Below are 26,545 nucleotides of genomic sequence, written 5' to 3'. Positions count from 1 at the left end.
CTGTTTTTCAGAGTTGGACTTTATTGTGTATATTAGTACCAAAACATGAAGTTACGTTTTGATAACCATGAAATAGCACAATCCATAATTTTTAACCATTGCTGATGCTGTCGTAGAGCTGAGAGATTTACATCGGTGGAAGATTGGAAGATTAGGGGAAGGCATTGAAGTGTCAAATGTTCTGTTCCTTTCATCTTTGGAAGAAATGTGCTGTCCATGTGTCTTCACAGGGGAGGAACTTTGCACGGGCCTCAAACGAGGCTGCACTTTGGACTGCCCCTTCGGCTTCCTAACCGATGCCCACAACTGTGAGATCTGTCAGTGCCGCCCACGCCCCAAGAAGTGCAGACTCATAATCTGTGAAAAGTATTGTCCATTTGGATATCTGTACGTATTTCTTAACTCAGAAGATGTATTCTTAATTATCTATAGCTTGACGAAATGTCTCTTACCTTTTTTGTTGGCTGTTTTGTGTGTGTTTCTGAATGAATCAGCAATGTACTGAATCCAGAATATCTATGCTTGTTTTGCTAGAGGAATCAGAAAGCAGGGAAAGGCCGTATCTCCAAAGATAAGAATCAAGTTTTACTCTTTTTTGAAGATGGGCTAGAGCCTTGTTATGACACTTTGGGCCTGTTGGGTGAGATTTCCTCATAGCAAGGGCCTTTGGACACTGCCAAAGGGAATGGAACTGTCATGAGGTTCCAGTGTTGTAAGCGCTTCAACTATGCACCACTGTCGCAGCAACTGTTTTGTGATAACGTATTTAATCTATATTTTAAGATGAATTGACAGCTACTGATTTGCAATATGGAGCATCCTTACCTGCCACGCCTCCCTGTCCTACCTTGATGCTTGTCTACGTCTATAGTATTCTTTAAAATAGCAGTAGATCTTATGAATTTCCTTGGTGATAAGAACTATGACTTGTATTTTTAAATATTCTTTATTGAATCAAATCCCATGAAAATTCAGATTATTCTAGGGGGAAAATAGACATTTCACATTTGTTACTTTTGTGTCTGTCTTAGAATCCACTTCTGTCTTTATATCAAGTTGGTTCCTTAAAAATAACCTTTCAGAATTTTGCTTTGTCATTCCTGCCTTGATTCCTTCCAGTTTAGTCTCTCTGCCTTTTCCATTTGATATGTTTATATAGTGCTAGTAATTATAAGGGATTTAGAGCCATCACCTCTTGCCCAGCGTCTTAAAGGCATTGTTTTTATTCTTCCTCTTAGAAATTCTAGTTTAGCAGGGAGAGGGGAACCTTAATTCTAATTTTAATTGGATAATTAACTTGGGAACATTATTCTTTAAAATTCCCCAAGTAAACTAATAAATCATCATTGTCCTTAATCCTAAAATATGAATATGATATTAATAAAAGTAGAGCTATTTCTTAGCTTACCTGCTGATGTAGAATGAAGTATTATTATCGTAATAGTACCTACAACCACTTGGCTGCAGTGTTATGATAGTTCAGAACCAAGGCTGCATTCATCCACACTTCACCTTGGAGAGAAAACTCTTAGAGGATTATAGATTCCAGTTGGTATTCCTGTCAGTAAACACATTCAAGAAGGACCAAGTTGACTCTTGTAGGCAAACGAATACTGCATTGGCTAGCGCATGTTTCAAGGACAGCCTCTGAGGGAGAAATATAGAGAAGGAAATGGGAGAAGGAAGAAGGAACGGGTAGGTGAATAAATGAGTTAACAAACAAATCTGTTAAAGCCCTGTTAGGGCTTGGAAATGGCACAGTCTATGACAGGAGTGTGAAGCATTCATTTAATTCATTGTTTTCATTATATTGACATAAATACGTAGACCCTAGTGTTCAGTTCTCATTTCACTTAGCAGATTGTAGTTTATCACTTGGGCAGTTATATACCAAGGATTTCCCGTGGGGCCATCTTTTTTTTTTTTTTTGTGGTATGCGGGCCTCTCACTGTTGTGGCCTCTCCCATTGCGGAGCACAGGCTCTGGACGTGCAGGCTCAGCGGCCATGGCTCACGGGCCCAGCCGCCCCGCGGCCTGTGGGATCCTCCCAGACCGGGGCACGAACCCGTGTCCCCTGCATCGGCAGGCGGACTCCCAACCACTGCGCCACCAGGGAAGCCTGGGGGCCATCTTCTTTTAGAGCCCCTTAATTTGTCCAAGATGAGAAAGAACAGGGTTTATTTTTCTAGTTGAACACCACTGTTGCCACTTAGCGCTCCTTGGGATGAAACGTAAGGATTAATAGACTTAACTCCGCCTTCTCTGCTGCCCAGGAAGCCCAACTAGGGCAAAGCTTGTAGAGGAGATGTTGAGCCTAAGAGAGGAGCTGCAGGTAGTGGACAGAAGACACAGGAGGGCACGTTAGCACCTTTTGTAATACACAGGGTCATTCTCCTTTTAGAGAAAATAAGGAATTGTTGCTAAGAATTTTTTTGTCGACTTAAACTATGGTGATCTTTTAATAAACATATTTATTTAATATCATCTTTCTGCTCAACACAAAATTTAGGCACTGTAGCTTATTAAAGGGAAAAAAAAAGTTCATCCAGCCATTTCCCTTTATCCTCCGTGCTTCAGTCATGCCCCACAGGTGGAGCATTTTTCAGTTGGTATTCTTTTCTGACTAATGAGGTAATTACTGGACATTGACTGCAGGACTTCTTAAACGTTTTGTTCTTCATCAACATATACAAGATGCCTACATGTACAACATGCTACAACATTACGTAGCATTCCCAGGTCTATGGATCCTTAAGTTCTCCCATCTGCTAAAAAATTCTGTAGATATCTCAGTAAAATGTTTAGTAGCATCTGAAATTTCTCAAGAGAATGTGATCGTCTGAGGAAGCCTGTGGTTCTGACAGAAGAAGGACTTCTGCCCTAATGCTGGCCTCCAACATTGACCAGCAATATATCCTTCACCTTCCTCTTCCTGGAGCTGCACATTCATCTTTTTGTACTGTTGGTACCACTTTTCCCAATTAAATCAACAGTCACGTCATCGGGATTCTGACAGTCACGTCCTAGAGCACCTAAGTGCTTGGACAGTTCTAACCGTTGGCCATGGGTGGGTGGTGGTCATGGCCACAGGGAGCTAATTACGCATCACTCCAGGGGGTTTTGAGAGCAGAAGTTCAAGTCATTCTGCTTACTGAGAATATCACTTCAGTGACCCTTGGTCTAAGCACTTGGGCATCACTTGAGACTTTTGGATTTTCTAACCTCTGACAAAATTTTAATTACCCAGGAAGAATAAGCATGGCTGTGACATCTGTCGCTGTAAGAAATGCCCAGAGCTCCCGTGCAGTAAGATCTGCCCCTTGGGTTTCCAGCAGGACAGTCGTGGCTGTCTTATCTGCAAGTGCAGAGGTAAGTCCCAACGCATAACCCTTCCCCGCTCAGAGCAATCAGAGGCACAGGAACCAAGAACGGAAGTAAATGAAATAATTTCAGTGATTGCTGTCCACTCTGACACCACTGTCACTCTCTAGAGGACCATCCCTTGTCCTTTCATCTCAATGGAATAAGAGCTCAGGATAGAATTTAAAGGAACGGGCCCCACGTTGACCAAATTAATCACTTCTTAGCTCTTCAGTTTTACTTGTCTCAGGAACGTTAGCCTAAAGCAGCTTTATCTTGACCTCCATAAGAGTCTCCCTCTGTCCAGCAGTGGATTGAGACGATTGATATAGCAAAGGTCCCTTTTCACAGCCCTTTGAGGGTGGGTGAGGCTAAACAGTCTGCTTGTGTATTTTCTCGGTAACACAGTTTTCCCTGAGAATGTCGACTTTTGCTGAATAACCACATGCCAGCCTATAGTTGTGTATAGGTGTGAGTCCTGGGAGTACCTTTTGCAGGACTTCCCCCTCAAGGGATGTTCCTGAAGCTGTGTGAGCCTTACCCCAGCTCCAGCGCCACTGCCCACCCCAGCTGGTTTTAGTTGTCCACATGAGCCACAAATGAAGCAGTAAAAGACCCCTAAAGTTTGTTCTGTGTTTTTTCAGAGTTGGACAGTTACCACCTTAAGAGTGTTTTTAGGGGGTCAGAGTAAACAAAAATCTAGTCACTGCTTCAATTGTTCTGCAGAACGAAAATCTGTTAGTTACTGGCGGCCCAGGATTGCCCCACTGAATGATGATTTCTAGAGTGATTATTCTGCATGTATTAAAACATATGTGTAACATTCACGCTGAAATCAATCAGTGCTTGTTTACTGTATAGAATATAAGAACGTAGAGTGAAGGGAGGAAAAAAAATACCAATAGCAGAGAAATGTATTTGCAGGGTTTTTTACTCCCTTTTTTCTTTTTTCAAAATTGAGAGCATATTAACTTAAATTCTTTTCATGATCCTTTCCTGTGTCACAAGCTGTGCTGTGTAGACAGGATTTTTGGTGGCTGGGTAGCATTACCTGTAAGGAACTACAGGCTGTTTCTCCTGTGCAGTAGCTCCTTCTTTACCAGGCTGCCTTCTGTCTGTCCAGAGGTCCCTGCTGCAGCCGGGCCACCCGTCCTGTCAGGCACATGTCTGTCCATGGATGGTCATCATCATAAAAATGAGGAAAGCTGGCATGATGGGTGCCGGGAATGCTACTGTCACAGTGGACGGGAAATGTGTGCTCTGATCACCTGCCCGGTGCCTGCCTGTGGCAACCCCACCATTCATCCGGGACAGTGCTGCCCGTCATGTTCAGGTAAAAGCTGGCCGCCATCTCGTGTGCTCCCTAAGCAAATGACTTTTGCCTCATCACATCTGTAATTCCAGGGGAAGTGCAGGGGACGACCCCTGGAACGTATTTCAGCTCTCTGGTTTTTGTCAACAATAGCCACGAGTGTCAGCCAGGTGCTATAAATGATTAGACAAAAACCAGAGAATTATTCTAAAGCTCTAAAACCACTCTCCTTATTTTTGAAGGTTTACTCAATTACATTGGTCTTTGAACTACATTTGTGTACAGGTTTGTGGGCTTATGTACTTAAAGCTCCAGCTCTCCATCTTACGGACAGTGTATTAAGGCTGAATGTCTTAGTTAATTGGAGGGGGTTGTTGTTAATTTTATTCCATGAAAGCTTCTTATTTATAAAGTAATATTCGAGAGGGAGAGAATTACTGAAGTCTGTGAATATTGCTTTTTTTAAATTAATGGATATGTGGTAGTCTTGCCAAATGGAGATGTTTAGAGTGACCACACATCCAAAACATTTACAGTCATAATAATGGTAATCAAGATAAGTTAGTAGAAGAACATAACAGATTTATAATCCATAGCGGTCCAAATTATGGTTGTCCATAACAGTAATTATTACCATAATACCTCATCTAGTGCCTTTGATCCAAAGAGCTCAGCATGGTTTCATAGTTATTATTTCTTCCACCGAGTGGAGGCCACTGAATTAGGGAAAAATACACTTAGGCAGTTTTTGTTTGGAAAACAGACACAGAGAGATTAGCTTTCTTACCCGAAGTAAAATAGTGTGTCAGTTGGAGGGCCAGGCAGACATGAAGTCTCCTGATTCTTGCATCGGATTTCTTTTAAAGTTGAAATGCACTGTCCGGTTTGGGGGTAGGGATTGTATTTCCCTGGTCAGTCTTGGTTCTGTATCTCCCTCCACCTGTACAACGGGCGCAGTCAGGAACCTGAGGGCTGGGCCTTTTGCAACAAGGCAGGCCCGGCCTGGGAGGGAGGTACCGCATGCTGGCACCTCAGTCTGCACCTGCTTTGCCTGCCAGGGAGGGGGTTGGCAGAGAGGCACTGGAAGTCCTTTTTAGCCCTGACATTCTACACACCTCAGTAACTAAGGTATTAAAGTGACAGGCAGCCCCCATACCCCTATAGGGGACCAGATGACAAAGTTTTGTTTTGTTTCGCATAGTTAAGCCAGATGTGCTCTGTATCAAAACTGCTTCCTTATTCACATGTTTTGCTAGTTAAATATGAAAAACCACTAGTGCCCACTGAAACAGAAGATAAATGAACAATTTAATGAGACAGAACTCTGTGTTGACTCTTTGGGGAAGGACCAATGAAGACCCCATGCTTTAATTACAGGCATGAGTGTGCAGAGTGTGGCCTGCACCTGGGTCTTTGCTAAACGGTGTACTCAGTGAAGAACTCCGACCAGTGGAAATGCAAAGATATTACTGAGAATAGATGATTGACTTAAGCACTGATAGTCAGTGAAACCAAATCTAGTTTTCTCTATTACAGAGATATGGAAAGTTCTTAAACACACACACAGAATTATTGATGTATTATTGTGGATGTGTGACTATGTAGATATAGACATATAAAAGCACACAGGTATTGATATATATGGATGTGTAGGTATGTTTTTTTCCAAATGTCTTTAGTGAGTTGCCACATATGGGTCTTTCTGAATAGAGACCAAGCATTGTTGCAATTGTGGACTCCTACTTCAAAGAATATTTTCTCCTGCCTTCTATTCAAGGATCAGCTGTTTTTCCTTCTGAGATAAGTGAGCAGCCTCTGAACTCTTCTGACAGAAGATTCACCAAATCATACTGTTTCTCAGATTTTTTTTCCCTTTCTTATCCTCTACCTTTCAGTTTTTCTATCACCTCCATCCATCTGGTCACTCATGTTTTGCCTTGAGGCACATGGATATATATATATAGCAAAGGAATTCACAGACTAAGACACCTGCAAACACACATCGTTTTTCTTCTGACCATTTCCTTACATGGCAGCATTTAAAAGGGCAGCAATTGTCGATCCTCTCCAAGTCCTTTCAAAAGGGAGACTTTTTCCAACAGTAGTTTACTAATAGTCTTTGGAACTATTTTTTCTTTTTCTATAAACGGTGAGAAATGCACTTTTATCTCATCGCAGCTCAATTTTCATTCTAATTATCTTCCTTTCTACTTTCCTCATATACTAGAAAGTTTGGCCCAGTTGGTTATGAATGTAAGCATTGGCTGATGTCAGTTTTCTGTGATATGTCCACTTGGTCAAAGTTCCAGTCTTTACTAGCTCCCTTGAGATAAAGCTGTATTAAAAATTATACAATGCTTTCTTAGCTGGAGCTGGGCCCACACCACTGTATCTCATCAGTATTGCTACATCTCAGGCTGACCACTGCTTTGAAAGTCACAGCCCGTGAGTTCTTAGGAGACGTCAGCTCTGAGTATCTCTGCACAAACAGGGTAGTTCTTCTGAGGCCCAAATTCCACTGATCTCCAAGCGTGAGCCCGCCATGGTGTCTCCAGATGGCTTCTCCGCAGGGTTCCACACTGTCAGCACCTTCTTGAAACGCCTGTTGTATTTGGATGACAGGAATATGGTTAATATCTTCATACTTCTCATTTTGCCAGCACAACTTGAGGGCAACTCCCAGTGCCTCTCCAGACATTTTCAGCATTAAATTCCCTCTCTATCACTATCATCTCACCAAGAGCCCCAAATCGCCTCTCGTCTGGGGAAAGAACTCATAGTTATCATTGGCCCCTGGGCGTTTACCTCTCTTGATCATATCGCCAAACAAATGTTTAGTCTCAGGTGAGGGTTCAGACTGTTGATTCTGAAAGAGCATTCCTGCTCAGTGTGCCGGCAGCTGGTCGGGGTTGGGGTGTGTCCTGCTCAACAGTAGGACTTATTTCTAAGCCTGAAAGGACTCAGGGTCCCAGAGATAATGAAGTGAACGGGGCACAAATCAGTTTACAATTGTATTTAATCTGGAGGTGTATCCATGATCCAAACAAACATAGACTTGGGTTCAGATCCCTTGTCTGCCCTTAATACTCTGAGTTCTCGGTTTCCTTATATGTTAAATGGGATAACAGTACCTATTCACACTGGTGTAAGGAATAAATGAAGTAACATACGTAAGGCACTAACATGGAAACTGGACCATAGGAAGCATTCAGTAAATGAGAGATCTTTATTCTAGATAACCCTACATTCACAGACATCCCCTAAGAGGCTCCTGTTCTCTTCAACAGTAGGAGTCCCTGTAATTTTTTTTTTTTTTTTTTTTTTTTCGGTACGCGGGCCTCTCACTGTTGTGGCCTCTCCCGTTGCGGAGCACAGGCTCCGGACGCGCAGGCTCAGCGTCCATGGCTCACGGGCCCAGCCGCTCCACGGCACGTGGGATCTTCCCGGACCGGGGCACGAACCCGTGTCCCCTGCATCGGCAGGCGGACTCTCAACCACTGTGCCACCAGGGAAGCCCCCTGTGATTTAATTATCTCGTTGGAGCCTCTCGTTACTGTTGACAAGCTGGAACCACTTGAACCTCACTTCCTGAAACTAGCTCTTCTGCTGTTGCTTTATATTTCTGTGCATGGAATGTTTTCTTCCCTGTGTTCTTGAGGGAAACAGCCAATTCATCTTCTTTGTCCCTTAAAGCCCACAGCACCAGGTTCTTCCCAAGCTGGTAGGACTGCAGATGAATAATTTCTTGTGTTTGGATTTTATGTCGTTCCCCAGATGACTTTGTGGTGCAGAAGCCGGAGCTCAGCACCCCCTCCATTTGCCATGCCCCTGGGGGAGAGTACTTTGTGGAAGGAGAAACATGGCACATTGACACCTGTACTCAGTGCACCTGCCACAGCGGGCGGGTGCTGTGTGAGACAGAGGTGTGCCCACCGCTGCTCTGCCAGAACCCCACACGCACCCAGGACTCCTGTTGCCCACAGTGTCCAGGTAACCGGCACTGCGCCTCGGGATGCACTGGGCCGATGGGGAGGGCCTGCAGCCTGGGCGTTGTCATTCTGCAGGACCGGTGGGCTGGGTTGAGCCCCACGTGGGAGTGGGCCAGACCCAGTCACCAGTAACCCAGGCAGGAACATCTGGCAGGCAGCTTTCTAAATTCATTCCTTTCTATCAACCACATATTTATGCAATCAGTATGCCTTGCACCTGAGGTGACTTTGAACAACAGCAAAAAAAAAATTGTTTCTTTCTACCCTTTTTTTCTTAACCCTACATCTCAGACTCAAGAGACAGTCCTGCTGTACCAGATTATTCCAGATGATTTTGCTAATGTGAAAAGTCATCTTTGTCTTTACAAAATGTGAAGAGCAATTATTGATAAATAATGTAAATAAAATCTTTGAAATATGTAAGGGTGGTGAAGATACTTTGAGAATGTTAAACAGAGGAATCGCTAAAAGATGCCTAATGCCCACCTTCTCAAATCTGTGATGATTAAGTTAAGATCCAGAAGTACTAAGTGACCAGCACTGCATATGTACAAAGAGTACTATTGTTTTCTTTTTTTTTTAGTTCTCAGATAATCTGGCCTTAGCAGGTGAATTTATGGTCATGAAACAAATATAATGAAACTTTGTCAGACTTTTAAACATAAGTAGCTGATTATGCAACGCAAGTAGCAATTCTAATTAACACTAGAATATATGACTTAATTTGTATATGTATAATTACCAAGTTGACAGCACACTAGTTTTGTTGTTGCTCAGTCTTTTAACTTTTCAAGTTTAATCAGTAATCATTTACCTTCTAAATATATGTTCTTAGAGCATTTCTGCTCAGTAAAACATAAGCCCTTGTATTACTTTTTTTTACATTGGATTATCCAGTCAGCCAGCTAGAATCTATTGTTCTGTCATTATATAACCAGCGTAGTTGATGTCCAGAATTCTTCCTGGGTTCACATTGATGATATTTTTTAATTGCATCAGAGGAAATTGTAGGGATACCAACATTATTTGCTGTTGTCATCATGCCCTGCTGCTGAGGTATTATCATCTTAGTACAGAATCTTTGGCGTAATTTTCAACCATGTTAATCTGAAAAGCTTAATTAGTGCAACGTCTTTTCTAGTATAAGAAATAGTTCAGATGTATTATGTTGTTAGGATGTACCCTAGTCCCTCCTATATTTTTATCATCACTCTTTTACTTAGACACAAACCCTAATATTTCTCTGTTAATATATGACCATGATTATTCCCATCCTCCTGGTGGAAACTACTCTGAGTGGTCTCTTCGGTGGTGATCATGAATTTATATCCGTTTAATGTATTCATTTTACAAGTGCTTATGGAATGCCTGAATTGAGCCATGGGGATCCCGGGCTTGATGAGAACAGCCACAACTCCTATCCTGTGGAGCAGTAATGCAAAAGAAGAGCTGAACAATCCAGTACTCCACCTTTAAGTAAATCATGACAGAGTGAGAGGAGTGCCTGGAAAGGAAAGCATTAAGAGCGCATGTAACCCAGGAAGCTTTAACTAAAGTGGGAAGTACCTGTGTTCCCACTTGTCCGAGGATCTGAGGACAAATACAGGGGTTGGCCCAAATTTATTGGTGGCACACCTGACTGGACTCAGAGGTTCAGCCCAGGCAAAGAACAAGAGCTCCCTGGAAATGGGACTCCTGTGTGTGCCAAGGACTGATTTCTTAGAGCCAGGTCTCAAGGCCAGTGCGCATGAGCAGAGGCCCTGCCGATTCTAGCAGAGCAGAGACCTCCCCTCTAGAAACAGGAACAAGCACCCGATGTGTGCCTGGCTTTGGCTTCTCCTTTATCAACGTACGCCTAGGTGACTCTTCCTTACTTTACATATAACTTGAGAGATACTTCAGTGATAGCCTTCATCTTAAATGTCAGGACTTTCTGTTTCCTAGATCAGTATTCTGAAGGTTACACTTAAACCTGTGAATAAGTTTGTATCTAGAATGCTCTTGTATTTTAAAATCAGTCACCTACCCCATCGTTGATCTTTCTGAACTTTCCATTCATAGTTGTGTTGCAGCGATAAAAAGTCTTAAAATTCAAAGCATTGATTTCTTCACATTGCAGTAAATTTCGACAGCAGCATTGATAAATGGAGTATTTCACATCTAGAAAAATACCATCTCTAACCTTAGGATACTTGCATCCTAAAGTTGTCCCAAAATGATATATATGTACAACTAGAAGAGTTGCATCCCTCATGGAGATTGTATCTCCTGGGATGCCTTGTCATTCCCTCTGTTCTTAACTCCCCCTCTCCTCTGGCCTGGTTTAGAGCAAGGTCTAGAAACGGAAGTGGGCTCATGAAGAAAGACTGAGCATCCCTGTAGGTGATGATACTTCACCAAGGTGAGAAAGGCAGAGAATAGAGAAGCACTTCTTTCTTTTTTCACACTTTTAAAGTTCTCTTTCATTTTTGATTTTTTAAAGTTGGAAAGAAGCGTAGCACAGAAGAGAGATCCCTCTTTTCTTCTTTTATTTCTCTGGTACAGAAATAAAAAGAATGAATGAACACCAGTGAAAGAACTGGTAAAAACAAAACAAGTGAGTTAATATTTAGAATCAGAGTGTAAAGAAGGGGTCTCACTTTTTCCTAAAAATGGAAAGAAAGGCCCAAAGAAGGAAGATAGCCTGGGCAAGATTCCCAAATGATATCTTCAGTCAGGGCTCCGAAGTCTCTTGCCCTGGAGACTGAAGACCTGCAGACGCTGCATCTCAGCTGCAGCTCTCACTCCAGCTCTGCCGGCACATTCCCATGTCTCCTGGGGTCCCCTCCAGACTCTAGGATGTTCATTTCAGCTACTGTTTCATGCTTCCATCGCTGCCGTCCCTGCTTCCTCCCTAAGTTTTCAGACACCAGGTTGGGTGTTGCTTGCAAGAGCTAAGCTGTCATAACACACAGAAACCTCGTGGCAATTTGCAGAGCCTCGTGTAGACTAGTGTGAGTTGCCCTGATTTCCAGCCAAATCAAAAGTTAACATCAGTCAATATCTTAAAAAGAAATTATCCCTAGACATGGATGATCCAGAAAAGATGCCTGAGAAAGTAATCCCATTTTACCAACTTTATCTCATATGCATGTGATCTATGGAAACTTACCTAAAATTGGACCTGAAGCACATTTGGAACAGTGGAACCAATGGCTCTTCTTTCACTGTTGCTGCCTTCAGGTCTGGCAGTAGGAGATACAGTTACACACTTTGGGTTCAGAGCCCAAAGTAAAGCAATTGCCCCGCTTCTCAAAGAGACTCTTCTTGTCAAATCAAACTTGCTGGCTGTAGGGTGTATCCAGGAGGTGGATGGGAGGAAAATGGGACACTCAGAGCTCCTGCTTCACTGTGATAGCTACGTGTATATGAAAGAGCAGACTTCATGATGTTGACTATGAGAACGGATGATAATTCTTCTGACCCTGTATCCTTTGAGAAAATGGGATTCTCTTAGAGGTTTGCTGGGTGGGACCATCATGGCTTTTTCCAGACTCTCAAGTGCAAAGGTGGTTGGGAGTGCTCTCTTGTCAGTGCAATTGTGACATTTCTAAACTAGGAAAGCTCACTAACTAGTATTACGCTTTCCTTTGTTATATCCCAGTCAGCTTTCTGCTTGAGCTTACAGCTCTCAAGTCAGTTCAGTGAATGGCAAGACCCCAAGAGATATCTGGGTTTTCTGGTGACGTTCTTTTCTGTTTCAAGTTGTTACTAGATCTGGAGGCCCTCTGGTCTGTATTTATGTAGCAAAAACACACAAGTCTTGCAGGTGATTTCTCTGTAGGTGCATCCTCAGGAGTGATATACATTTCCCATCATCTTTCAGCCATTAATGTGAAGGCCGGAACATTGAAGTGTTGCATACAGTTTGAAAATCTGTTTGGGTGTTAATTGGTTAGGACTGCATGCGGCTGCAAGTAAGAGAAGACCCAGCTACAGTTTTTAAACAGAGGTTTCTTTTCCATACATTATGAGAAGCTTGGAGACAGATGTTGATCCCATTGATTTAGTGTCTTAGTGATATCAAGGCCTCTCTCTTACAGGTATGATAAGGGTATTATAGCTACAGGCGACACACTCATATTCAAGGCAGGAAGAATGTGGAAGCATGTGGGTAGCTTCACATCTGCCCTTCTTTTAGGAAAGTGAAAGTTTTCCCAGAAATCCCTGATTAGCCAGTGAATCTGTTCGCCACAGCCAGGTGACATGGCCACCCCCAGCTGTGCCGGAGACCAGAAAAGGAGGGAGCAGTGGTCCCGTGTGACATATCCCCCTTGTGATCCAGGTCCTCAGCCACCCCACCCCCGACCTTAAAATCAGGAGTTCGTTAAGGAAGAAAGGTAGAGTGGATATCGTGCAAGCAACTAACAGAATCTCTGCAACAGATCTTTTGTGGTCTTTGTTGTTTTTGTTTTAAAACTCCAGACCCTGTCCGAGTCAGATGTGCTGTGTCATTACTGAGTCCTTTTTTTTTTTTTTTTTTTTTTTCCATACGCGGGCCTCTCACTGTTGTGGCTTCTCCCGTTGCGGAGCACAGGCTCAGCGGCCATGGCTTGCGGACCCAGCCTCTCCGCGGCATGTGGGATCTTCCCGGACCGGGGCATGAACCCGTGTCCCCTGCATCGGCAGGCGGACTCTCAACCACTGCGCCACCAGGGAAGCCCCTGAGTCCATTTTAAGGAGGCACACAAAGCCCTGGTGACCAAGCGTGCTTTGTATGGGACAGAGTGAAACTCACTGTGTTGCACAGTGGGTGGCCTGCAGCATCTTTTTTTCTGCTGACCTTCTGTTCATTTTTCCAGATGAACCTCTCCAGCCTTCCTCATCCCATAATGACAGCGTGCCTAGTTACTGCAAAAATGATGAAGGGGATATATTCCTGGCAGCGGAGTCCTGGAAGCCGGATGTGTGTACCAGCTGCGTGTGCATGGATAGCGTAATTAGCTGTTACTCTGAGTCTTGCCCTTCAGTATCCTGTGAAAGACCTGTGTTGAGAAAAGGCCAGTGTTGTCCCTACTGCATAGGTAAGACCAAGAAAAAAAATCCTTCCTTTCTCCCAGTGACCACTAAATCTACATTGACAGCCATTTGCCTAGATCAGTTAATAATTTCGAAATCTGTTTTTCTGGTTGATGTGCCACATAGAATCAATGTAGTCACATCAGGCGGAGGAAAGACATGGAGGATGTGTTCCTGAGATAAAGCATATTAAGAATAAGAAATGCTCTCTGAGGATGTCGTGATGCTATAGCGCCGTCTCTCTTGGGCTCCTTTGCCATTTCAGAATTTTCAGTATTGGAACTCTTCCTTCACCCTGTTACTGACTGTGGTCCTTTTGTCCACAGAGAAACACCATGTCCCATATCAGAGTACACTTAGTGCCTAAGCTTGCCACTGCCTTGAGATCAGCTAAATACCAGATACTAATTTTAATCCCCCAGTTACTCCTCTGTCTGCTAACACTTAATTGATTCTATTTAAACCATGTGGTTGTCCGTGTGGAGGGTTTAGGGACACAGAGTGAGGCCTGAGTAACTGACAGAGCCCTCTCCTTCATGTGACCCACGGGGATACATCTTGTGAGCAGAGGACATACTTATATCAGCCCCTGACGTCTATACCAAAACTGGTCCTATGGACACAAGCCAGATGCCGTTCTGGAGTCTAGAAGGCGAGGCTCAGACAGCTGGCAGCTTGAATACGGGCACAGTCCCTGCTCCCAAGGCTCTCACTCTCTTTGATTGCTTCTGTCTCAAGTAAAGCTCATAAAGTCAAGTGAAAGACAATGACGTATCTCAGTCCAGTTGTGAACCTGTAATCAGAGTTAGCAGGTGAAAAATTAGGCAAAGCTGTATTAACGACAGGCGTCATGCGATTTATTGTTGAAGATTTTTGCGTGCTTCGTAGATGCAAGTCAGTGCATATGTTTGGGGTGATGCCTGAGGAGGAGGAGAAATCCTCTGGCCACAGGGCTTTGTAACAATCCCCGTAGATGAGTCGATAAATGGCGCTCAGGTGCACATTGGCCACCATTCAGGCTTATCAGGACAGCTCCTCTGGCCACTCTGTGGGGCCATTTCCTCTGAAGACTTATTCTACACATTGGTATACAAGAGATGGAAAGATTTTTAAAGCATAATTTCTGGTCTCAGGAATTTTACAGAGCTTGAGTTTCTCAATGTAATGGTCAGGGAATATTAAAAACTATGTGTGAAAGATGGATTCTCTTCTTTTAATAGGGTGGCTGTCTATCCAATTTATTCTTTAAACCATGCTTTTGTGAGTGAAGTGAGGACTGTTAATAATTATGTTGGGGCCATGGCTGTAGGCCAGGAGTGTCCCTAGTAAACCGGGACATACGGTTGCTGCACCTCTTAGTGACTGGAGCATTGCGTCTGCTGTAATACCCGTAATCTTTGTAGCTCCTAAATGGAGCCAAAAATGTATCAAGGCATCCACCCAACTTACTGCTACGTGTCTTCTCAGAGAGCTGACCAGCAGTCATCTGGAAAGTGGCATAGCCCTTGGTGAGACCTGAATGAAAGGTGTAACCAGGCCACTATTTCAGACAGGGTGTTGGTGGATGGAGGGGGAAATGTCCAGCCAGGACCACTGTATTTAAATACCAAAACTTCAGTCCTAAAGGAAACAGTTTATAAATCAACCAGGGGCACTTGGATCACAGTTGGAAACTAGGGCCCAGGAGGCCTGAGAATTCTATTACCTTCAGAGGAAAAACCCAGCAGTGAATTTCTTGTGTGTTGAAAACCCTCAAATTTAATTTTTTTTAGATAAAAAAAGTTCCTGTTGTGTTTTGCTACTTAATTGGTAAATATGTGATTAGTAAATTACTCAGCTAGTAAATTTGTTTCCATGTGATAACAGTAAATCACTTCTCTTTCTCACAAAACCAATTTAACAAAACCAAACTTATGGAAAGAAACCTGCATATCATAGTATTCTGTGTTGTCTCTTTTTTTTTTCTTTTGCCTGCATATTTTCCTATTCCAATTCCTGCATTATTTAGACCAGCAGTCCCCAACCTTTTGGCCACCAGGAACGGTTTCGTGGAAGACAGTTTTTCCATGGAGGGTGGTAGCGTTGTTTCAGGCTGGTAGCGTGAGCGACAGGAGCGGCAGATGAAGTTTCACTCACTCACCGGCCTCTCACCTCCTGCTGTGCGGCCTGGTTCCTAACAGGCCTCAGACTGGTAGTGGTCGCAGCCCAGGGGCTGGGAACCCCGATTCAGACCATACATTCATCTTGTAGTGTGGGGAAGAAAATACCAATTTGCCCCCAATTTGTGATTTTGATTTCAAGCTAGACTTTAAGTACTTTCACTAAATTGTGGTTCATATGAGCTCATAATGATAAGAGTGGAAATTTGATTTCTGTTACATCTCCCTCCACAACTACTACCCCCTCCCCTTGACACAGGGATAACTATACTGTATAAACCTATGACGTATCTTCTGGGGAACATACTGGGGCGTCTTAACATCTGATGCGTGATGCTGTGTGCTGTGTCCTTGCGTTCATCTTAGTGCTTCATACATGTTTTCTTACTGAAATAGTCATTAGGAGCCTCTACATGCATCATACTTCTCTGCAGGTAGCAAGGACCAGGTATGTCCAAGCGTATGAAGTCAAGTTCAGTTCATGACTGTGATATGGGGATTTTATGACCCTCCAGTTTGCTCCCTTGCCCTCTCCAGGCTTATTCTCTTGTCAGCTTCCCGTCAGTGTGGTCCCTCTGTAAGGGCACCAAGCCCGGGCAGCACTAGTACACCTGCAGGCAGTTACTGGCGATGCCCCAGTGGCAAAGCCTGCATCCCCATCCAGATCACCTAGCAAAGGAAGAAGGTAGGAAGGCCGTCATTCTGCATGTCATAAAGCCCCCGGTTGCTTCTCAGCAGGCATCGAGGACCAGTGCTTTCATTGCCTCCTGTTTTAGGCTTTCTCAGTTTGAACCCAGCTCCTTATTAACCCAGATAATCTGTTCCCGGGGTCACATGTGCCTCCTCCAGGCCTACAGTGCTGACCTCACCATGGCTGCAGGTCTCCTCCCTGGGGGAATGTTCTCCCTAATCAGTCAAATATGGATCTCTAAAAACCTCAAATCTGCCTTTAATCTGGCTTCTTCTTTAGTGCTAAAACCCCTGAAGAAAAGTGTGCTTGCTTTCGCCTTGTGAAGTAGCCTTTTTTCTTACCACAAGAGAATTGAAAAGGGTGATCCTACTAAAAGTAGTGTAATTACGAATGTTTGTGTTCCTTTCAGCTAAATTATCAAGTCACTAAAGTGCAGTGATAACGCTTCTCTTCTGGTGTGTGAAAGCCTCATATTATGTGCGCTAATTTAATAGAATGTGTAATACAGACATAATTAATAGGATTGATGATTAATTTTGAAAAGTGAACAGCTTTGTCTAATTACTTACAATACCCATCATTAGGGAATTCATCCTTGTCCTAGAAGGAAACTAAGTAGTAATTACCCAATCATTTCAATGGAACATCTTCTGATTCCCTAATTTTTTTATATTCCAGCTTCCTACACAAATACACACAAACTTAGATTTTATTTTCATAGGCTTTTTGACTGTAATGATGGCTTAAAGAAAGGGGAACGAGAATCAAGAGATGACTTGAATGTAGATGGGGGCGGGGGCGGGGGCGGGGGGAGGATAAAAGGCCTGGTGGGAATTCTAATGTGTGATGGCAGATTTGATATGTGGTTCCTTGTAAACAACAGATGCCTTCCCCATGACAGACTTCACCATGCAAGATAGCCTTGATAGCCTTATCACTGACTACATGCTCCATGCCTTTCTAACCTTTCTGGAGCAAAAAATTATTTTGGTGCTTCAGTGAGATCTTTATTCCATCACTCCTAAAGGGCAGCACACAATTAAGCCCAAAACCCTTACATCGGCACTTCCTGTGCCTGAGGGGATGCTTGTCCTGACACATCACCCTTGCTCTGATGTTTGTGTGGGTGATGCTTCTGCGAAGGGCCAGACTCTAGCAACTTCCGTCTAGCAAGGTCATCCCCGCAGATCTGCACCATGGCCAGGGGTGCAGTCATTCCTGAATGTTATGTTCATAACTATTATATTTATATTATATAATATAAAATTTATATCATTTCTTACAAAAATATTATAAAGAAAGGCACTACCTTGATCATAAAGATCTTTCTTAATTTAATGTATGAGGTGTTCAAGCTCCTATTGCTGCTACATCATACCTGTTGACTTTGGAATTGTAGATGCTCAGTGTTCCGCCGATGAAGAGTTGCATAAGCAACTCTTGTGTTGGCCAAGTCATAAGTATGACTCAGTGCATAGAATGTTGTTTTGAAACTTACCATTTGGCAAGCATTTTTACTTATTTGTAACCATGTGTTATTTTAGAAAATATTTGAGGTCATATATTTAGAGATATTTATGTATCAGATATTTTTTGGCTGGAAATCCCTGAGTCAGTGCATCTTTCTCATTTAAGTTTTTGTTGAAGGTTAGTTATCTTGGGGTGATAGTTGTTTGTGTGTTATGTGTGTGTGTATGTATATATACACACGCATATTTATTTCATAATTTGATGTGAACAAAGTTATGATACTCTGATTACATGTCTTCAAGTCATCTAGTATCTTTTAAGTGTCTTTAAGTATCTCATATCTTTAAGGATCTCTGAAAACAAGTTCTATTATAGATGGTACATGAAAAAATGATTTTCTTGTAGGTTGTACATCTGTCTGATTAGAGGTTAGCTATTTTTTAATATTTTTATATGTCTTTTATTAATATTTGAGTTAGAGCTTTCAGGTGGAGTCCAGCTGGCATGGCACTCAGTCATGATGGTGTAATTCTATTTCCTCTCCATAGTGATCTTTAACTAGCAAATGGTTAATAATGTTTCTTCTTGGTAGGGACAATACCTACGCTTTATATCAAGTCAGTCTATCATACCGCATTCATTTTTTGCTTAGATTTATGTTTATTTGCTTAGGTATCTTTAAAATTTTTATTGGAATATAGTTGATATACAATGTTGTGTTAGTTTCTGCTGTATAGCACAGTGAATCAGTTATACATATACATATACATATATCCACTGTGTTTTAGACTCTTTTCCTCTATAGGTCATTACAGAGTTTTTTTTGTTTTGTTGTTTTAAATATTTAATTATTTATTTATTTTGGCTGTGCTGGGTCTAGGTTGTGGCATGCAGACTCTTAGTTGCGGCATGTGGGCCTGTTAGTTGTGACGTGTGGACTTCTTAGTTGTGGCGTGCGGACTCTTAGTTGCGGCATGCATGTGGGATCTAGTTCCCTGACCAGGGATGGAACCCAGGCCTCCTGCATTGGGAGCTCGAAGTCTGACCCACTGGACCACCAGGGAAGTCCTGTAGGTATCTTTTCTTAGAGATAAATACAAATAGTATCTCTTTGGAACATCTATTGATTATTGTGTATTTAACTCAGCCCAGGAATCAAACAGTAAATATTTAGTTCAGCATCTCTAAGATACACAACCCACAGAACTAAATGTTGTCCATTTTTAAGCCATAATGTTATGATACTGGCATCATCATTGGAACACTTTTCACAGCTCTTTCTCCAGTGTGTTTTCTTAAAATTAAAAGCTTCTGTGTATTGGAAATAGAATGTACTTTGACCCCATTTCTGGCACGTTCTAGCTGTAGGTCTCAGTGGTAGGACGTAACTGTAGCTCAGTTTCCTCATCTATAAGATGGGAATAATAATATCATCCTGTGCTTCACTAAAGTGCTATGAAAATTAAGCGACGTAATATACATATATGAAAGCACTTGGTAAACAGTGAGCAGGATATGACTATATATTGGCTCAGAGTTACAGCTCTCCTAACACAGGGTGCACCTGACATGGGTAACAGGCGTCACGTGGACTCTGGTATCTCACTTTAAATATGGCATCCGCCCTTCTGCAAGAGAAAGGCTTGGATATTGCATCCCAACGATAAGTTTTTGAAGGACGAGAATATCTGAGAAAACACTTTGGTGTGGTGTACCTCATCCTGCGCACTCTTTGCTTAAATAAATAGCGCGTGACAACTTCAGTCACCTTATTGTGACCCTGGTGGAAGCAGCATGCTATCTAAGGGGTTGTAGTGCAGCTGGGTTGTGGCAGTGCCTGGCCCCAGACCTCAGCACTTCACTGTCCTCCCATACCTCTGGATGTCTCGCGGGAGAGAGAATGGAGCTCTTTTATTTTTCTGTTTGCGTTGAGAGGCTAGTCCCATTTGAGGAGTCCAAGGACTCATTGTGCAGGATCCGCTATGATTCCTGGAAACAGAGGTTGTGGCATTTATAATCAGGGAGTGTTCTTGTCAGAAGGAGCCCCGGGGTGCTTCTTGCACATTCTTCAGAGCTCTCAGCTCCCGGGGCCCCTGCTCCACAGCCCCGGTGGTCACAGTTAGTGCCGAGTGATTTTAAACAAAAGGGAAGGGAAGCAGGATGCTTTTCTGTGTAATGTTTAGAAAGTGTAAGACTGACGGCATTCTGGTTGTCAGGCACTGTACTAACTTTGGAACTGGTCTAAAGTCCCAACAAAAATAAACAGGGTTTGATTTCAGTTTGTTTATTAGGTCCTGCCCTCCACCCTAGGAAACATCTCATCTTGCTTATCCCCTAAGCAGCTTTCTCTTCTCACTTCAGTATCCTTTCCAGGCCCTCGGCTGTGTAAACAGAAATTCAAGTTGTTCTAGTTAACTTGGGGGAAACCTCTGAGTGGCATTTCTTTATCTGGGCTCTGGCCCCATGTTCTTGTTTTAAAGACGTCTGCTGCACAGAAGGGAGGCTGGCACTGGTGTTTCCAGAGATTATTAGCAGGTGCCTTTTGCCTCTTATTTCTGCCCAGGAGGCCAGCCCTGACTGTGTACCCTCTAATGAGGGAGGAACGACCCTCTATAGCAGGATTACATTTCAGCGACAAAATGCAATCAGACCTGAAGTCAGTCTGCAGACCCGCCCGGAGGCTGCTGGTGGAGCGTTCCTGACAGCTCTTGGGCTGTGACGGATGAACCACCTCCTGTAGGTGCAGAAACTCCTCTAGTGCAGAAATTGGCCACGCTGAGCTTCTACCTCAAAGTTTTCTTAGCCTATGTAAGAGTCAGTCTTTATACTCTTTATCAAGTTGGAAATGGAATGTTTCCTTGAACTTCTATCCATGAAGTGCTTAATCAGTCCATAACAGATGCTTAATACAAAGATTAATAAGTTCTATTACTGAGAAAGTCTGTCCTCTTTGCATGAAGTAGGAATCAGCCAGAAATTACTATGTTTATCAGTTTGGTGAGATTTCTCTTGGTGGAACTCAGGGAAGTTTATAATTTCTCTATTAGCTTGGAACCCTGTGTCATCACCTGTTCTTTCCAGTATGTTGAAGAAACCTAAAAGGCTCTTTTCGCCTTTATAAAGAGACCTGGACTCCTGTCCCAGAAATAGAATAAAATAAAGCAAAAATGGGACTTTCAAGAAAAGTCTTAAAACTGTGGTCAGATCTGCCTTTACAGCAGTTGAGACATTGTAGAGTTTGGGGTTTCTGAGCACAAGCCACCCGTTCTCCTTGCTTGGCCCTGCCATAAACCTTTTTCTGCTAAAAAAAAAAAAAAAAAAAGACAAGACATTATATGGAAGTAGGAGTCAGCCTACATGGCAACATTTGTCTCAGGTTTTTCTTTTTATATAAGTGAATTAAGAGCAGATGTTTTATTTATTAGAAGCTAAAAGTTGTAAGATACAGTATGCAATTTTTGAGGTTAATCAATAAAGGTTTTTTTTTGCATTTTTAGGCAAAAAACTCTAAACATTTGCTGATAAAATTACTGTGTATTAGATCTCTGCCTCACTGAAATTGCCTAGGCCGTCTGTTTTTCAGTCAGACTTCAGTTGAGTTCCGCTTTTATATTCCTTTCCAGTCTGTGGAGGTCCAGCGAGCCAGCATTTTCAAAATCAGTCGTCCTCTTCTACGTCTGCAAATCTCTGTCCACTTCTTAGTGACCTGCTTGTTTATTTGCTCAGGTTCCTTCTTCATTCTGATTTCTGTTTGTCTCCACTTTATGTAAAAAAAGTAAAAGCTGGTTTCTCAAACAGGAGGCACCCACGTTGCATTGATCCTCCACATGGAGTTTGTGCCCTGAATGTGCCCAACTTGGGATATAAAAATACAGAGGATATCACAAGGCCAGGGATCCCAGTGTCTTGTCAGCTAAGAGAAAATAAAGTATAAGGTAATAGTAGCATCTCGTTCCTTTGTGGGAGTTAGAGAGTATTTGTAATGCATTGTTACAGTCATAAGCCAAAATTTTAAAAAGCACTTCCTCTCTACTTACCCAAGTCAGCCGTGTCAGTGGAAACACTTGGCTGCCTTTTTCACTCTCTCTTCTAAGTCTTGTGTTACCAGTAGCGTACCTGGTACCTTTCTCCACCTGCCTAAATGACTGCATGAAAGTTTTCTTTAAAATCCCTCGAACCTCAAACTTAAACTGATTTGAAGTATAATCTTACTAGCAGGGCCTGCAGTTTGCACAGTTTTTTTCAAATCATTTGGCACATCTGTTTTGAACTGAAATCACACAGAGCTGAGGAGATCCTCTGGATCCAAGAGCATCTCCCCGAGGGCAGAGACCCCCACCTGCCTTGTGCACCACTGCACCCCCAGCGTTTAGAATCTCTACAGTGATGTGCAGAGAGGACGAGCACCCACTGCACAACTGCGCTGGATTGTTTTGCGGTGGGACTTCCTCTGAGAGTAAGAGCTGCATTTACTTCCTTGGCCACGAGCAGCCCAGAGTAAATTACTTTTCAGGTCTCTAAATAGTACATTGGAGATTTGGAAGAACTGATGCAATTTCTAAAGCTGCCGAACTTCCTCCCCAGAAGCTACTCCCACACCAAGACTCTGACTTCATGGCCATCACAACCAGAGTTAGAACCTGAACTATCTATGCAGGAACATTGTCTCCTGGTAGAAATGGAAAAGTCCAACTGTAATGTAGATTCTAGCGGATTTTAGGTTTTAAAACCTTTCACAGAGCAAAGGGGGTGGGGAATCTGGAAATGCTTTCTTTTCATCATGGTCAGATTCAGAGCAAGGCCTGAGCTACTACATCAGTGACTCATGAAATAATGGGATTTTTATAGAGGAAGAAAACGACATGATTCTATTATCCGGGTTTTACTGTTAATTAGCTTTATGGTGTAATTAGTAAAATAGCTCAAGAGTAAAAGCAAAGTCCAACTTCTAACAGCCTGGTAAGCCTCTTCTTATCTTAAAAAGAAGTAAGATAGTGAGGTTCAGACAGGTGGAGAGGTCAGCTCGAAAGGAGTTAACATTTCAAGGCCTTGCCACTTCTTCCTCAGCCCTTTCAGATAACCAGAATTGAGGAAAAGGGAAAACCATGCTGAGTTTTCCAAACTCTTTCTGAAAGAGATCGCATATTTTTATTGTAGTCAAACATGATGCAAGATAATATTGCTTCTTTTTGAATCCATAAATATAAGACACATGTCTGAGTGCTGCATGAGTTAAATGGCTGGCCTGCCTGAGGAGCTATGGGCATGAGTGCTCCAGGCTCCTGACACAGGATGCTGAGAATGACGCAGCAGTAAACCTCCATCCTTTAGCAGGGAGGGACTTTGTTTCTGATAGAGGCCGAAAGTCATTTCAAGCCGATCTGATGGATAAGATAGAGGCCAGAGCTGAGGAAACCAAATACCAAAGCTGATCTAAACCAAGGAGTGGCCATAAAATAGTGACCGTCTTCCTTGCCTGTTTCAAAAGGATGTCATTGCAAAAGGAAAATTCCAAAGCCGTATGAAGCAGGGGCAATATCACCGGAGTACGTTTATAGCCCTCAACAATGACTACGTAGAAAGGGATCACGTGTGTTTGGGTATGTAACTCCTGAGGTGTTTGTTTTAAAAAACAAACCTTATTATATTAGTGTCATACCTCATGTTTTCCTTGGAACGTTCTCGAATCCTCTTCCTTGAGAAGAGTGAGAGGAGTGTTAAATAGAGATCTGCCTGAGAAGAACCACAAGTCCTCAATAACCACTATATCTCCATTCCTTGATAGGACTGTGCAGATGTCTGATGCAGTCGGTTGAAGGGTAATCTGCCTTTGAAGGCAAAGACCTTGAGCCCCAACAAATGTAAGGGGTAGGAAGTCTAAGCGCCCATATTCTCCAGAGTCAGTGAGTCGTAACCACTTTTGTTTGTGCGGCCCAGATCCTTGCCCAGGAACATGGAGCTCTCTGAGGTTATCCCACTGGGGACGAGGCAGGCAGACAGTGTGTGGGGACTGTGGAGGTGTGTGTGGTTTCCATCCTGGCCCTGCCACTTCCTAGCCATGCGTTTTGGGCAAGTTACTTATTCTCCCTGTGCCTTGGTTTTCTGTGGAATTCAAATAACACCCTGTTCCATTGGCCTACGAAGAGCATGTGGAATTGACTTGTGAAAAATGCTTGGGTAGGGTGGTCCAGTGGTTAAGACTCTGCTCTCACTGCCGAGGGTCCGAATTCAATCCCTGGTCGGGGAACTAGGATCCCATAAGCCATGTGGCACAGCCAAAAAAAGAAAAAAAAAAATGCTTGGTTAGCACCATGCCCAGTACATAGTAGGCAGTCAGTAAGTGGAAGTTATGATTATCATTAGGTATTGAAGAATAAACCTAATGTCACTGTCAGCATAAGCAACCGGTTGGAGTGATGAATACCATAGTCAGAATGAAATGGACAGCACACTCAATAACCAAATATAAACTGTTTAGGTTACTTGTAGTTGGACAGTTCCCACATCTCTATTTATGCATCCCTCTTCAGCCTTAAAGCTTAAAATGCTTTTATATGGACTTCCAATTAGACTATGCTGTTTTCCCCCCAAAACTACAATGACTTCATTAGTTTATTATTTAGAACCGCAAATTGGGTAGATTAGCCACCATGTCTCCCTGTAAACCAAGTCATTTCTAAAATTTTCTGACAGAGCTTTCTCAGATTCACCCAAATGGGAGGAAGTGGTCCATCCAGGAAAAGAAATAAGCATGTAAGAAATAGGGGCACCGGCATTTGCAGCAACATGGATGCAACTAGAGATTATCATACTAAGTGAAGTCAGACAGAGAAACATAAATACCATATGATCTCACTTATATGTGGAATCTAAAATATGGCACAAATGAACCTATCTACAAAACAGAAACAGACTCACAGACATAGAGATCAGACTTGTGGTTGCCAAGGGGGGCAGGGGGGAGGGAGAGGGATGGACTGGGAGTTTGGGGTTGGTAGATGCAAACTATCATATTTAGAATGGATAAACAACAAGGTCCTAATGTATAGCACAGGGAACTATGTTCAGTATCCTGTGATACACCATAGCAGAAAAGAATATTAAAAAAGGATGTATAGGGCTTCCCTGGTGGCGCAGTGGTGAAGAATCCGCCTGCTAATGCAGCGGACATGGGTTCGAGCCCTAGTCCGGGAAGATCCCACATGCCGCGGAGCAACTAAGCCCGTGTGCCACAACTATTGAGCCTGTGCTCTAGAGCCCACGAGCCACAACTACTGAGCCTGCATGCCACAACTACTGGAGCCCACGCGCCTAGAGCCCATGCTCCGCAACGAGAAGCCGCTGCAGTAAGCCCGTGCACCACAGCGAAGGCCCAACACAGCCAAAAATAAATAAATAAAATAAATTTTTTTTAAAAAAGGATGTATATATATATGTATAACTGAGTCGCTTTGCTGTACAGCAGAGATTGACACAACATTGTAAATCAATTATACTTCAATTAAAAAAAAAGAAATAGGGGCACCGGGATCCATCAGTCAACTGAAATTCACAACATACTTTCAGGCCTCTGTTTAGACCACTGGCTTTCCAGATAAAATTTGGTCAAAAGAAAAGATGTTTCTATAAAGCCTCATTAACTAGAATCTAAGTAATAAAATCTAATCTAGTCTAATCTGGGCCACATAGCAGCCACCTCAGAAAAAATTAGTCAAGGCTTTTACAAAAAGGAGTCCTCATTTATTTCACATGAAAATTCCACAGAGTGGTGACCAACCCATGTCTTAAATGTGGCTTTGTTTTAAAGCATGTTTGAAGAAACAAACTTTACTGTTACGAAATATATTGATATTGCGACTCAGACTGATCAGATGTGGAGATATCACGAAAACTGTTGCCGACTCTGAAATGGGGCTTGTCATGGATTGAAGTCCACATCCTCAAGCCAGCTAGCCCTGACGTAAAACGTCCAGTGCTAACCGTGGCTCAACCCTGGTCACACACTGGATCCAGCTTGGCCTCCACCTGAAGAAGCTGGATAGCCAAACAGTTGTCCACTGTTCCAGAGAGGCCCAGGCACAGTTGAGGCCACATGAAGAGGGCTCTGTGTATTCCTGGGAGGGTAAGAAAGGGAGCTGTTAGGTAGAGCTCAAGGCCAAGAATGTGGGCTTTGCAGTCAGATGGAGCCAGGAGGAGATGCCGGCTCCACCGCCTGCTGGCTTGGTTACATCAGGTTCCTTCCCCTCGCTGAACCTGAGTTTCCCCAAGAGTAGGACGGACAGCCCTACCTCAGAGAGTTGCCATGAGGCTGAACCATGTGATGCTCTTGAGCACAGCGCCTGGGTACCATGGATGCTCAGCAGATGCTAGTTCTCTTCTTCAGTGCTTGGCCCTAGATCCTTCTTTCAGAACCATCCCTCTTGCCTCTACCACCTGCGTCCTCTGACCTCCAGTCTGTAAGGAGATCAGCTGTGAGAGTGCTGAACATGCAGATCTTAGATCTTGC

The 26,545-nt window shown here is 43.0% G+C and overlaps 2 protein-coding genes across 9 annotated transcripts in view; one reads left to right on the top strand and one right to left on the bottom strand.

Annotated features, from left to right (window-relative positions):
• CRIM1 (cysteine rich transmembrane BMP regulator 1) overlaps positions 1–26,545 on the top strand; it is a 208,751-nt gene that overhangs the window by 162,019 nt on the left and 20,187 nt on the right. For 4 of the 5 annotated variants that reach the window (XM_019942869.3, XM_033838733.2, XM_019942872.3 and 1 more), the window contains 5 exons: positions 231–387; positions 3,248–3,369; positions 4,484–4,693; positions 8,447–8,662; positions 13,503–13,724. In XM_019942869.3, coding sequence (XP_019798428.1) covers positions 231–387; positions 3,248–3,369; positions 4,484–4,693; positions 8,447–8,662; positions 13,503–13,724 — 927 coding nt within the window. The remainder of the gene's footprint in view (positions 1–230; positions 388–3,247; positions 3,370–4,483; positions 4,694–8,446; positions 8,663–13,502; positions 13,725–26,545) is intronic. The other variant, XM_019942871.3, reaches the window with a different exon arrangement.
• FEZ2 (fasciculation and elongation protein zeta 2) overlaps positions 5,964–26,545 on the bottom strand; it is an 85,031-nt gene continuing 64,449 nt past the window's right edge. For 2 of the 4 annotated variants that reach the window (XM_073791685.1, XM_073791686.1), the window contains exon 10: positions 5,964–7,274. The gene's annotated coding sequence lies outside the window, so the exon portion shown is untranslated. Of the gene's footprint in view, positions 7,275–21,342; positions 21,953–26,545 lie in introns of those variants that run through there. The other 2 variants (XM_073791679.1, XM_073791687.1) reach the window with 1 other exon arrangement.

This window comes from Tursiops truncatus, chromosome 14 (genome assembly GCF_011762595.2).
Source record: "Tursiops truncatus isolate mTurTru1 chromosome 14, mTurTru1.mat.Y, whole genome shotgun sequence".
Lineage (NCBI taxonomy): Eukaryota > Metazoa > Chordata > Mammalia > Artiodactyla > Delphinidae > Tursiops > Tursiops truncatus.
The sequence above is the reverse complement of the archived record's forward strand: the minus strand, read 5'-3'. Positions and strand labels throughout refer to the sequence as shown.